The following is a 15,140-nucleotide window of genomic DNA, read 5'->3' on the forward strand; positions in this document are numbered from 1 at the left end:
CGCTACATCCTCTTCAAAATTCATCACCTCACTATTTCTCATGTTGTCCGTTGTCTTCACTCATCCATTCAAGCGTGTGGAATATTTCTACTTTACATTTCAGAAAAAGAAAGTGACGCTCACCCACGTGGAATCCCGCCCTTCGCCCAGAGTGGACGGTCAAATCGAGTTTCTCGTGCAATGCGAGACCAAAGGCAGCTCTTCCAAGACCGTGCTGACCGCTCTCCAGAAAGTGGTGGACAATGTCCGACTCGAGAAGGAGGAGGTCACTAAAAGAGGTAAGGGTGGGTGCACAGGGTTTCGTCATGTTTGCAAGTTGCAACATTTTCTCCCTTCGTCTCATTGTTATTGAAGAAAATAACAGACTGATGTAATCCACTGTTCAAGACCAATACAGAAAGCGATAAATTGTAAATACGATTAATTATCGCGATTGTGTAACGCATAATACAATTACAAGAAAAAAAAAATACACGGTCTGATTGATGTCACTGTGGCTAAACTTTTGTAAAGTGCATAAATGACTGAATGTTTGTTTGCTTACTTGTTTGTTTGTTTGTTTGTTTTTGTTAGGCTGGAATAACATCAAGTAATTCTTTATCATCTCGCCACCTCCTCTTCACTCCCACGCGAACACACACACACACAAGCAAAAAGAAGCTCAACAAACGAAATGATTTTTTCCATCATTTTCAAAATAATACAGTAAGATAATACAATTTCTATTTGAAACTTCGAGCACCCATATACACGCACACATATCACAAACACACACATGCATACACCATCAGGAAATAACAAAGTTGATAAACCAAAGATTTAATTGTCAAAACTAGATATGAGTATCATACCTCACTATACTCATGGATCTTCATCATATTGTCAATAACGCATGCCAAGCCAAGGAGAGGGATGGGATACACTTGATTTCAGTCAAAGCTTGAAAAGCAAAATACACAATGATGACGTATACTATTTACAATATTCTAGTAGCAGGAAATTAAGGTTTTTTTACGCTCCTAATAAAGTGACTGCAGCATTGCTCAGGCGCACGTGATTGCACTCTGAACATGCTGAAGGGTTTATATTAAATCAAGATAAGATTGTATCTTCTACACAAGATCAATTATAGATAGTTCAGTTGAGGCAGCAATTATTGTTTGAATATAATATCAGAGGCATGTTGGTTGTATAATAAGTTTAAGTGGATTTGGTGTGCGGTCAAAATACGTTCAGTAATAAATTTAAATCTAAATTGCAGAGAGAACTATTATCTATATGGACAAATTTCAACAATGCAGTGAAGTGGACCCGTAATATGTCGGCGTGAAGAAGTCTGACTTAACAAACAAACAAACAAACAAACAAACAAATACACACACACACACACACACACACACACACACACACACACACACACACACAATAAAAACACCATTTGAAAGATAGTCTGGTATTAAACGTTAGGCTACAACCGAAAATTCCAATCGAGTAGGTGATTTATATCTTACGATTTATTTAGACTACAATGTCGCTTTGCAGTATTTTAGTGCAATCAACCTGCCGGTAGTGAGACTGTCTTGAGCGATTGGTTATTGCAGTAATGTAGCAACAGTGAAGGATCGTTTTCCTTTCTCTTCAACCCGAACCTTTAGGAACTACATTTAGAAAGTACGACGCATGAATCAACTGTACACCTATGTCATGGTTTATTGCAAATCGAGATTTCATTTCCATTTTCCATTTCAATTCTCTTCCATATCCAATCCTACAAAATTATTTTAAAATAACGATAATCATTTTATGCAATCTATCGAAAAGACATATTATCAAGATAATGCAAATAAGTATACATACACACGCACCTACACACACACACACACAAATATATATATATATATATATATATATATATATATATATATATATATATATATATATATATTTGTACAGTAGGACCTATATGTACTCATCCTGCATATAAATGCATACCCACGATATACAAATATTAATCCATGTGGAATCAAGACAAATCAAAGTACCACTGAAGCGTTATGAATACGGAAAGAACTTGCCAAGAAAAAAACAGAGCTCGTCATACATTCCAAAGAACCAAAAACAAAACTGCTATGAATGCCCAAACCTGCTATTGACGTCTCGTCAAGAGCACAGGCTGTAATCGTTGATGTCTGATAACGATCTCGACGTGGGAACCACTTCTGATTTATCCCTTTAAGACTGACCATCAAGCCCTCTCATTCAGAGCACCTTGAATTGATTAGGCTCGCCGGGGTTTCGACGTGAATAGAGATTCGGGCAATGCTGGTCGATTTTAGCCGACTCGGTCGGCGAACTCAACTCGCTGTATAGCCCGGAGACCAGACGTCCAACACCAATAATGATGATCAGTGATTGTGGCTCTTCCGTCAGTCCTGATATACAGTCGCCTGGTGACATTTTACGCAAACATAGTGGGATGATGTTCCGTTAACAGAATGTCTTATAAATTTTACTGTTCAGTTCCAAGAAAGGATGACGATTTGCATCATTTAATGAATCATATTCTTTTTTTGCAAACATTTTTTTTTTTCAGCGTAAACATTAGTAATCATGTCCAGTTCTTGTATATACTTTGAATGGGTAATAATGTTGTTGGTTTTTTTATTTTGTGCCGTGAGAAAATTGAAAAATGTACATGTTTATGGAAATACAAACTGATTTTTTTTTTTTTTTTTTTTTTTTTTTTGTAACCGGCTGTGCTTAAACACACATGTAACGAGCGTCGATCCGACAATCTCAATACTCGTAAAATAAAACCAACAGGGTTCACGAATTAACAAATAAACCTTCAATAAAAAACATACCTGTCGTTATATGGATGTAATATCAAACTTTACTCGTCAAAGACCCTTACAGCGAATCAAAGAAAGTTAAACTCACTTCGAGGACAGAGGACAGTTTTCTCTCATTTTTCCTGTAACTATATATATATATATATATATATATATATTTCGTATCTATGTATACGTTTGACAGACACATAGATTTAATTTGACTCTGCTTGGTTATGTTTAATGTTTAATCCGCTTTACTTAATGAACTTCCTCTTGCGTTTTGAATAAATTGGATAATCGCAACAGGTGCAAAAATATAGGAAACATGCCTTCTATGTTTTATGTATGCTTTGACTTTTTTCAAGAGCTTTTTTGTTTTGTGCATGTTTTAAAAATACAGTCTCCAACAGCAGCAGACAGGAGTATATCAATATGCTTTATATGTTTCATGTATATTTCTCTTCACTCAACTATCTCTTTTGTATTGTGTGTGCACTGGGCAGAAGCGCTCTTACTCCATGGGCCAGGAATATATGACTCTGATGATGAGCTGGAATCGGAAAGCAAGTTTCTTCTTCATAAGATATCAACTCATTGCTTATGGGCAAACGATGTGTCGTATAGGTCAACTTTGTGGAGACGTATCAAATATTGGAAGCAGGAGTTTAATTATGGTCGAAAAGCATGAAGCATATGTTGTGAAAATATATCTGGCCTTTCTACTGTCATTTGTCACCTCCTGCATGATTGTAGCCTTGGTAAGGAATTTGATGAATGTATCATAAAACGGTAGCAGACATTGTTCTCTCCACAGTAATGAAAGTTTACCGTTGTTTAAGTGTCTTGATGATTTACGAAGAGTCGTAAAAAGTAAATTGCTCATTTTACAATATGTCTTCGCATTTACGAGGGAATCGATTAAGCAAAAGCTCGTGTGCAGTTATATTGAAAATGTGAAGTATACAAAGTAAAATATCTAAACAGCAAAGTCCTACATGGCAAAATGTTCAGTACATGTCAAAACGCATAAACACTCCATAGAATTGATGTGCTGAAATGTCTGAAGTCACTGAATTCTAAATGAGCTTTAAGGCTACATACAACCACGGCTAATAACCATACTTTTTCTTAACCGCGACAAGATATTGCATCGAGACACTGACTTGTTTGATGATAGATAAACAACCGATATGTACCTTTTAATCGTACTAATATTTTTTCTGTCCTCTGTATTGACCAGACATGCTTTTTGACGAGGAGACAATACCGAGTGACCCTCCCACTCCGGAATCAGAACGCAAGTGTCTCTGTTAAGAAACTGATCTCATAATCAGTATACCCTCTGTAAACCATTTGACAACATTGTCATTATGGGCTCAGGTTAACACGGTGAAGGTGTTGCTAACATGGGATTAAGGGGCACGGGGGATTAAAGAAAGACTTATTAAGATTAACAGAGTGCTGTTGCAATCGCCAAGGTGGTGGTCGGTCCATATGTCTTTAACTCTATGTTTCATGCATTACATACATCATAGTTGTAACCAATATACAACAGACTTTTTCCTTGCAACTGATTGACAAATTGCCCTACATCGACGTAAATAAGCACTGAATTGATTAGTGTTTTAGTAGTAGCCATCTGGTAAAAGGTGTGAGATGGTGTGGATCTCTCAGGGTATACATTTACAATTATTTCATTCCACGTTCTAATATTCTAGATTTCATTGTCAAGTTTTGTGTTTGTTGTCTTGTTTCGCTTTCCACAGGGATCATTTTTGACAGGTCATCAACATCAAGAATCATCTAAGAGTCCATCGAGTCATTTCATGCTCTGCCCATTCTTTCATCTATTCCATGATATAATGTTGGCCTTCAATATATATGTTTTTATGGAAATATTTATTCTCATGATAGTATTGAATAATATTCTGCCATTCTCACCTTGTGGTCATCTTCGTGGTCGTGTCTACTTACACGATGTAGGTAGCTGTTCACATATGTTCACGGTGCTGCCAGAATTATGGACCATGGTAAGGTCATTTCTCATGATATATTTTAGTTCACTTGACGAAATCATCTATATGTTCCAGAAGAATGGGTGGAGGTCAAACAATGAAATACGTAGGACGTATAAGTAAAACTGAACAGGGTTCAGAATGGAGCTAGTTGGTCACTAACTCTTATTTCCTAAGTTTCTTAACTATCAAACAATGTTCTGGAGAGAGCGATTAAATCATGGTTTGATTTCAGGACATCCATTACATTGGAGGGCCATGCACAGGTACACTTCATCCTCCGATCCTGACTCCATCCCCAGGTCGCCATCTTTGAGTGTCTGAGATCCGCCGTCACTGCCTAAAACATATCCTCTTTCCCATCGTCTTTGCTTAATTTTATTCACATTAATCTTTTGTTTAGTGGTGGTCGTCGTCGTTCTCATCGTCATTAAGTCAGCATCATTGTTTTAATTCTTGTAATTTATTCAGTATACATTGACGAGGGAACAAGAAACATCACGGTAAATTCTATAAACAGCATGGATTATAATGGACGGGGTTAAATGTTGCAAAGGGGAGAAGGTTTGTGTGTGTTAGAAAGTCAGAACGGGAAATACACACGGAATATCGAAATGCCATATTTCTATTAATGTATACATGACATGCATATCATGATCAACATGATAGTCACAACGTACCATCGTAGAAATTTGTACACATCATATACTCTCATTATGCCACGCTATTGTGGAGCATCAACAGTTGTACATTATATTCATCTATACTCCTGCAATGCACTCTCAACCTCACATTTAGCGGGTTTGTTACGAGACAAAGAACACAATCCTGTTGTGACCTATACTGCGAGCAAAAGTTTTATTCTTATCCTTCCCCCCCCCCCCCAGGTCCATGGTTTCCCAAGAGGATCAACGAGCTCGATAGATGTACTCATCTCCTCTCTAACTACGAACCTGATCTCGACAACGAGCATCCAGTAAGTCCATTAATCTACTAGCCTCGTATTATAGAAGAACAGACGTCACTGACATAAAAAAAAAGAAAAAAAAAAGATATTATGCAAGTGATGTACATAAGTGAGGGCATTAGTAAAGAATTACCTTGGCCACACAAAGGACCTTTGGAACAGTCTAATACGCCCGAGTTGATAGCCGAGGGCGTTTGGTTATTTCGAAGGTACTGGGTGTGAGTAAGTATTCTAATGCCTGAAAAATAAAATGATGTGTATCACTTACTTTATAAAATGATGAAGCAAAGGTCTGTCGTTTAATCAAATTTCGAGCGTCTAAGCCATTTTTGTGAGTACACGAAACAATGAAATATCGCCTGTTGACGTATCAGACTACAAAGTATCGCGACATGGAAGTGCTGATGATCGATCATAAGCAAAATTACGTGTTAGGCAATATAAGTGCCTGGTCACGTATACGCTCTCAACAAATCTGTAACATATGATTCATACTTCATCATTTTGCGATTATGATTTATATGCAGTGGTATTGCACAGAGTGATCATTTACGATTAGGAATCATTGCAATGCTGTAATCAACTGTGTGTTTTGCATCCCGCCTGCCGGTGGGCCGAGGTGCTGTTTATCTCCTACAATTCCATTAACTCTCCCCTCAAAGTATCTTTGACTTTAGCTTACGTTATGACAAAGACTTTGTCAAAACAAACAAACACAATAAAGGGAACATCATGCAAACGACGGTTGCTGTTGTTAACGTTGAAGTTATCTTTAATGAGGAAAAGCTAAAATGGTCTTGTTCTTACCGTTTTCCAGGGCTTTTCGGACAAGGCTTACCGAGAACGCCGACAAAGGATTGCGGATATTGCTTTTAAATACAAACAGTAAGTAAAAGATATCATTCTCCTCTCGCCCTCAATGACCATATAACATTGTTTTAATCCGGCCTCTTTAAGAGGTGTCTTTTTGTGTTATGTCTCAGAGTTTAAAATATGAGTAATATAATATAAAAACGAGTAAAGTGAAAGAATTTAACTCATCCATTTTGCATCTCATCAGATGTAATCCTGCCCGCTGGTCTATTCACTTAGGTCCTACTTAACTGTGACTTTTGCTCCTGCTTACATAGTCTACTCGTAATTATTATAATGTCAGTCTAACGCTACAATATATTTGTAGCGTTGACTAGCATTCTGCCTACACAAGGTGAAATTGCCTTGAATTCGTGTCGTCATGTCTAAGGGACTTAATAAAAGCTGGTATGTATCGAAGAGTTGGTATTTAGCAGAAAGTCAATTCGATGGCTTGACTGTACAATAGAAATTCCTTCACGTGATCGTTATCCGAGGACACGTTACTTTTGTTTTTGCCACACCAACGCTTACAGCTATGACGTAGCCCTGACGTTACATGTTCCAATCACGCCAGTTACTATGACCTTCTCCTTCGTTTATTACTCGTTATCCTCAGCGGAGAACCAATACCACGGGTCGACTACACGGAAGAAGAGCTTCGAACATGGTAAGTATTCGATCTCCTCTTGATCTGTCATGATAATAACTCAAGCCATTTCTATTGTGTTTCTCCTCGTGTATTTATGATGATATACATCAGTGTATTTTTATGTACTACAAAAGCCAAAAGCCTCTGTATTGCATAAATGATATTGAACTTCACAGTGAAGGAACCATCATTCCCTTTGCAATACAAAGAATAATTATGACCCCACTGTCCGAGTTGTAATGAGAGCATGACGTGTGGATAGTCTAATTCTCTGAAGCCAATTCATCAGTTGTAAATGGTCGTTAAACTATGGATCACATGCATAAATTATCACGTGTAGCTGAGGGACCTCTCGCTACAGCTCTTAACTCTCTTGCATTGCACATTCATCGGTCTCTTGACCGATTTGACCGCCGAGCATTACTTGGCCCATATCGTGGCTATGTCAATATCGCATGTTGATAGTTTTTTTTTTCTTACCCGATATTCGGTGCCGCCGAAACCTGATACTACGATTCATGGAACTTGGGTGAACTAAATGAGGCTTCAATGCAAATGCTTGTTTAATCTGTCTAAAAGAACAAATGGAACTGTTTAGAGAATGAGGGCTGGGGATGGGGAATGTCAGTGAGTGCGAGCGTGCGTGGATGCGTGCGATGGTGCTGATTGCATATGTGTGAGAATGTTTGTTTGTTTGTTTGTTTGTGTGTGTGTGTGTGTGTGTGTGTGTGCGTGTGTGTCCGTAATTCTGCGTTTCTTCGTTTATGATTGATTGTGCGTGTTCTTAATTAAGTGGTTGAGTGTATACGGATGTGTGCGCGTAGGGAATGTACATGTCTATCTGTCGCGAAATATCCTACACACTTTTTCTTTGTGTATCTGTCACTCCTTAAATCTAGGTTTATCACTCAGTACGTTCCAATCTCCCAAATTTCCAAGGGGAAAACTTTCTCCCCGCTGATGTCGCCTGTGTTACCCCAAATACTTGCCAGTGATTAATACTTATCAGCCTATTTTCCCCGTAGATTCCATTTGCCTACTAGTATTTTTATAGTCCAAAAGGAGTACGTTTGAGTGCCCGGTCGCTTCCAAAGGAATTTGATATCGAAAATTCAAAGTAACAAATGGGGTCATTTCTACATCGCGACATATCTCTCAAGAGTGGATATTATTGTTCAACAAATTAAGCACTATTCAAATAATTTTCAATTGGGAATGAGAAAAGATGAATGAGTTTACATCTGTTGGCCTGATTGGTGAGATGCAAATTTCAGGTATATAGACCCAAAGTTTTGTGTTTATACTGTCATACGGAGTCTTCCACGATAAAAAAGAAAAAAAAAATAATAATCCTAAGCCGTTTAAAACTTTCATTACTAGACCAACTTCCACCAAGTGCAAATATGTTAATAGAGAGCAAAATAACGCTGGTTGTCTCAACGGATATTCAGTTTGCTTTGCCAAAGCCACATGAGGGCAGTCTTTTACACCAGTCCCTACAAAGCGCCTCTGGAGACAGGGACTCTTATTTTCGTCTCTTCCTCACACCAAAGACAAAAATTTGAGACTGTGAAGACCGCATCGGAACTATAAGTCTATAAAGGAAGGTGGACGATATAGTAGAACAGAGAAAGAGGGTCTTCGTGGACAGCTTTTGATGAAACAACTACATTCTACTAATAAAAAAAAAAACAAACCACGCCCAGTTGTGTACGCACAAAGAGATTAGTATACAAAGAGCTTTTATTGTGTGTCCATAAAATTTCTTTGATACAATGGCATCTCTGCGCACTATTTCACGCAATATTCACATTTAAACTAATAAACACATTACTTGTCAAAGAAAGACATCGGAAACACAAGACACAAGCTCACTCCCAGATGCAGAGATATTGCGTGATGTCTTGAGTCTTTCGCACCGACGCTTCCCTCGAACTGTGCTTTTTACATTTTGTGAGTGTGTTTGTTTTTTTCTTTCACTTCCTAATTGTCCATCATTCACAGTCGCAGATAAATATGTAGGCTTCTGTTCCTCTGGCATTCAGTGCTCACGGAACATTAAACAGAGCAAACAGTAAGAGAGCGTCCTACATCATCACCAGAGAGAAGTTGAAAGGTTATCGATATTTCCTGTATACTGTAGTAAACTTCTATCCTAGTAGGGCAAGTATTGTTTGGTCGGCCGGTCGTTTCGCTGAAGCTTTTAACCACTATTCTAGATCTCTATTTTACTTTGAAAACGAGCAAAATTGCTATATTTGTCACCTCCTTCAAGTTGGAATGAAAAGGAATAATGAAAAGTTTGTCTTACTTTCATTCAACTGGTGGCAGTTAATATCCCTGTTGACATCTCTACCCTACTATTAACTAGAAAAAGAGAAGGGAAAGGAAAAAAGAAAAAAAAAGACGAAAAGAAATGTGCAGATGTGGGTTGAGCAGCTGTCAGATATTTCAAGCTAAAGTGTTGCTATTTTGGTCACGTCAAACATAACCAGTTGTACTGTCTTAGTGGTCGTAAGACGTGCGTGTACACTGTGTTCGTGCACGTCAAGTACTAGTAGTTGGAGGATCCAGAAACGCGCACGCTTTCCCGCGATATATGACAAAAACCGTGTTTGACGATGCGCCGTGCGCCACAGGTATTCGATCGGCGTAATCGAAGATTATCGATCGGGCGATATAATTACAGCGCCAGCTGCTGGCCCCGGGGAAATACACTGATATCAAGAAAACACGCCGGTACACATACGAGCAATAAAACCGGAGTTATTTTGGAGCGCGGTAGTAGATCTCGGCGTACGAATGGACGACTGATATCGATACACAGTTCTGAGACTCGACGTGAAGTAAAGTTATATCTTTCTTACCTGCGTATTTTCGAGATTGAGTCAAAACTGAGTTGTCTAGAGAGAGAGGAATGCACTTTAGCTGACATAACTATATAAGTATTCAAAAGAAAGAGCTTTAAGCCTGCAGACCTCTTTGAAATATGCAATCTTCATGATTTATTTACTTGCCTGAAATAATATTTTGAATATGAATTAGATAAACCTTAGACAAGTTTGGGAAGAGAAATACTTACATATACATGTAATAAATACATTATTTCATGGTCATCCATGGGACGAAAAGAAAAGTTGATATTACACCATTCTCCAACTTTGCAGTGGTTTTCTTTCGTACCTATGATCTGTGATTCTAAATTAAACTTTGTTAAGTTATCACAAGTTTGAAACTCTCTTTCTGATTGAATCATAGTTACCAGTCTGACTTGTGATATACACGTTGGATCACTCAAGTGCTGTGGGTCGCCTCATTGCCGATAAGCTAGAAATTGGAAGAAAGATTCAATAGTCTCAAGACCCTTCTGTATGTTCCCTGCGGCCTGGTCATGGCCGCGGCGAGTATAGCAATTACATGACATGGCATCGCGCTCGTTGACGTCTCCATCAACATGTCAAAGCACTGTGTGTTGACTTTGTATTTGTTACTCGTAGAATTGAAGACTGTTCCGCGCAGTGCGCCATTTGTGTGACGTCACTCGAAGAGTAAATGGACAGACAATATTGGGTTTAGACAGAAAGAAGTAAGAAGAAGAAGAGGAAACGAAGAAGGAGGAAGAGAAGAACGAAATAAGTGGACAGGTAGTGGGTGATGGATGGGCAGAATTACATCGCGGAGAGAGGAGGTGTAATGTAGCGATAATCGTTACTTTATAATTAACGTCAGTAGTTCATGGCATGCGAGCGTCGATTTTGACAGATTGATACCCCGTTTCTGCCAGGACACAACATAAGAGGGAGAGATATTGAAGTAGAACGATCGACATGAGAAAGGATGAGTGTATCTTCTACCATCGAGCAAATGCGTGAATATTTCAGATAACTGTCAATATTGCAGAGGATTTTTTTCCCCCTCGAAATCGAATGTTCTTGTTCAATCATGAAAGGATTAATAAACGTGTCCGACATCTTCTTACATTAAACAAGTTGTATGAAGGGTACGCCCTGTCCAAGCAGTGTGTGTGTGTGTGTGTGTGTGTGTGTGATCGTTTTCTTTTCTTTCAAAGTTAATATCTTAAGTCATGAATATCGTCATGTCAATTCCATACAATGAAGACTCCCACACCCTCACGTGAAGATTTGTCACAATTAAAGTACTTGATCCTGAAAAAAGGGGCTTGATAAATGTTTACGATGGTACATTTCGTCAGATTTTCTCTGATTTCGTCATCATAAAGCTTGATCAGGTATTAGTACAGGCGTGACAGGTTCTTTTAGTGTCGACACAAATCATGACTTTTTATTTAGATAACAAGTTCTTTTTTTTTTCTGTAATATATCTTATTGTTTGACTATTTCCCCTGCTTGTCTGCAGCATGCTGTTGGATTATCAATGACCAGGAAAGTCGTTATTTTTTTTTTCGTTCGTAACAAACCAAACTTTATTTGACATTACCGATATGCATTCACATTCGACAAGGGTTAAGCGTTGTAAATCATTCATTTTATCATTTAGTGGCGCCGATTTTGCTAAAACGGAGAAATAAGGATGTCACGTATAAGTGTGTGTGCGTGTGCGTGTGTGTGTGTGTGTGTGTGTGTGTGTGTGTGTGTTGAAGAGGTTGTGATGGGTGGTAATACCCATCCTTATGTATACGAAGCCATCGTTTTTGTTTTCTTTCTTTAATCGATCATCAAAATTTCGTGTTTTTAGATAGGCGAAGTAAATGCAATCTCGCTGATGTAAACCTTTACCATTCAAAGTAAAGGGCCAAATCTCTAGAGAACAACACACAAGAGATGAGCACGATTATCGTGACCCCCTTGTCATGAAATGGAAAGTATCAGCACGATATGAAAATCAAGATACACTGTACAGGTGTTTCCTTTCTTCATCATGATTATGGCCTTACCATGATTCTTAGCAAAGTTTGTCATATTGCTTGACATCTTTATTCTTTCTTTTTCCACTGTTCTTCGCAGGGGACTGATTTACCGGCAGCTGAAAGCCATGTTCCCAACACACGCTTGCAAGGTTCATATAGACGCGTTCAACGTTCTGGAGAAGGAAGGGCTTTACAGGTAAAACATCGTAACTTGAGATAGTTCTGGAAAGTTAACTCACTAGGAACTGATAAGAGTTATTATCTATACTGCTACCTTTACTACCTATGCTACTGCTATCTTTACTATACTGCTATACTGCTTCTATACTGCTTCTATATATATATATCTATATCTATACTGCTATATCTATACTGCTTCTATGTTGTCTATCTATACCACTTACCTGTCTACTATGATGCACAGAATAATGTTGTCATTTTCATTTAAGATATCCTTGCGAGTTTACAATTATTGACAGGATAATCATTCATGATCAATGCTAGTTGCATCATTTCCACAAGGACTCTTAAAAAGATATGATGTCTTGAGAACTTTAAGAGGACGTGAAAAATAACTAGATCAGAGCTGATAGTCATTGTCTTTCAGGGATGCTTGGTTGTTCAGTCAAACATCGTGTCGGGTATATTTCAAATAGCTATGTGGTAAGAAGTAACTTTCCACCTGCCAACTTCAGCCTTTTCAATTAACCTTTCTCAAATCGTTACATCGACTCTCTAAGATTTTTAATTTGTTAAAGAAAGAATCACACACTAAGAACGTTTGTGAAGCGAAATCGATTACTTGGTATGCAGGCGTCATTTTGGCGAAGGTCATCGCCTAACAACAAGAGAGCTTCCAATCATTCGCATAGATAATCACAACCATTAAAATTCAAGCCTGATACAATCTGCATTAATGTGTCCATTCGCAGGTGAGTTTAAGGGGGTCGAGTTGTCGAAGTCAGTTTACAACTGTGCCCATTACGATTAAGAAGTCCTTGGCGAATTGAAATCTCGTAGATGGATGATTGTCTGGTCCGTCTGTCCTCCAGTGGCGGTAACGCACACGCCGCCAGTTTGTTGGGTGCAATTGATTTTTGGCTCGTCTTTCGCGTCGTGCGGGTATTAGGGCCCAATCGCTGTCGCTTGCCCTTTTATGAGTTTCGAATTTTGTTATCTTCCAGATGACATTTCGGTTGGTCGGTAAATGGGTTGAATATGAGCAAGAGGTTGCGTAGCAGAGAAAAAAGAGAGAAAACGAAAGTACCACTTACCTCAATCACGCGCTCCTGGTCAATGGTGTCGAAACTCGACTGTGAATGTTGAATGAGTGAAGACAAGAAGGGATCGTTGTTTGAGATTGATTGACGGAAAGAGAGAGAGAGAGAGAGAGAGAGAGAGAAAGAGAGAAAAAAAGAGGAGGAGAATGTAAGTAAAGAATATACAGGGGATAGAGATAGACAGAGTGTAAGATATATATAGAGAAAGACAGATAAATAACGAGCGGGATTAGATATATATTCTCGATATGATATGATATGATATGATATGATATGATATGATATGATATGATATGATATGATATGATATGATATGATATAATATATCATATCATATCATATCATATCATATTATATTATATTATATTATATCATATTATATTATATTATATTATATTATATTATATTACATTTTATTATATTATATTACATTATATTATATTATATTCTATGATGTATATAAATGGTAATAAATAAGAAGAAGGGAGAGGGAAAACACAATGATAGATACGAAAACATAAAAAGACAAATCGGTCGCACAAGTTTTTCTTCTCAGGCCCCCGAAATGTAATACATGTACGTTATGTATCGATTATTATGTGAATAAAAATGACGTGAATCAGAATGAAGTGTCAATTTACCTGTAGTCATTTCAAATCTATAGTTGCCTTCAAGTTGAAATGAATGCAATCACCGCATTCTTAGCATTTTCTTTCATTGTACCGAATCGATTGGGTAAAAGGGACTTCCAGCATACACTGTAGAGGGAATGTAAAGATTGTTCATCTTCAATAATCGGACCATTAATTTGATTGTTTTGAGGTCGTTCCCCATCATCCTGAATGAGTCGACAGCGCAAAATGCAGCCCAGGATGTATCAGAAAAGGAATTACCCGGTGTTGTTATTATTGCATGTTGCTGATGTGAGAATGATGTTAGTACTCGTTCACTGTTGCCACAAGACTGCTACAGACGTCTTCGATACCTTTGTAAATACATCTCCTTTCCCCTTCCTAATAAATGTACATCACTAAAACCCTACATGAGCTGCTTAAGAAACATTGATTAATGTCATAATTTTTCTCTGATTTATTTTTCTTTTATTCATATTAGCGAGACATTTGTACCGCAACTTGAAGACGTGTCAAACTTTTTGAAAGGTAAGTGTCATTTCCCCGCCATTAAATACTCCTTCTATCTTAGCCAGAATAGTACAATAATGTGGCTTTCAGGATTGTGATTTATTGCATCACGATGTAAATTACCGGTTAAAAGTAAACAAGCAGACCAAAAAACGTTAACGTAATGTAAATGTAGATTTACATAAGTGTAAAGATTGACGAGTTTTTGACAACATGCAAATATTACTGAGTCTGTCTGTCAATGTAGTTGGGAACCACCACCATCACCAAAAAACAAACAAACAAACAAACAAACATTTCCTTTCATTGCGATGACGAAATACGCACGTCCAGAAATTGAGATTAGAACAAAGTTCAAGTTAAACCATAATTGTTTTTCATAGATACATACCTGTCGCTGTGAATGTTACAAAGCATTAAGCCACTGCGGTCTTGTAAAATGCGGTTAAATTAAATCACTTATTAAAAAAAAAATCATAATTATAATCGATCTCAAACAGGGGGTACAGG

The 15,140-nt window shown here is 37.8% G+C and overlaps 1 protein-coding gene across 1 annotated transcript in view; it reads left to right on the forward strand.

The window, feature by feature from the left end:
* Positions 1 to 15,140, forward strand: part of LOC140228464 (tyrosine 3-monooxygenase-like) — a 37,529-nt gene that overhangs the window by 18,909 nt on the left and 3,480 nt on the right. The window contains exons 6-11 of the mRNA XM_072308679.1: positions 104 to 278; positions 5,737 to 5,825; positions 6,634 to 6,701; positions 7,288 to 7,338; positions 12,306 to 12,404; positions 14,602 to 14,648. Coding sequence (XP_072164780.1) covers positions 104 to 278; positions 5,737 to 5,825; positions 6,634 to 6,701; positions 7,288 to 7,338; positions 12,306 to 12,404; positions 14,602 to 14,648 — 529 coding nt within the window. The remainder of the gene's footprint in view (positions 1 to 103; positions 279 to 5,736; positions 5,826 to 6,633; positions 6,702 to 7,287; positions 7,339 to 12,305; positions 12,405 to 14,601; positions 14,649 to 15,140) is intronic.

Source organism: Diadema setosum, chromosome 5, assembly GCF_964275005.1.
Source record: "Diadema setosum chromosome 5, eeDiaSeto1, whole genome shotgun sequence".
Lineage (NCBI taxonomy): Eukaryota > Metazoa > Echinodermata > Echinoidea > Diadematoida > Diadematidae > Diadema > Diadema setosum.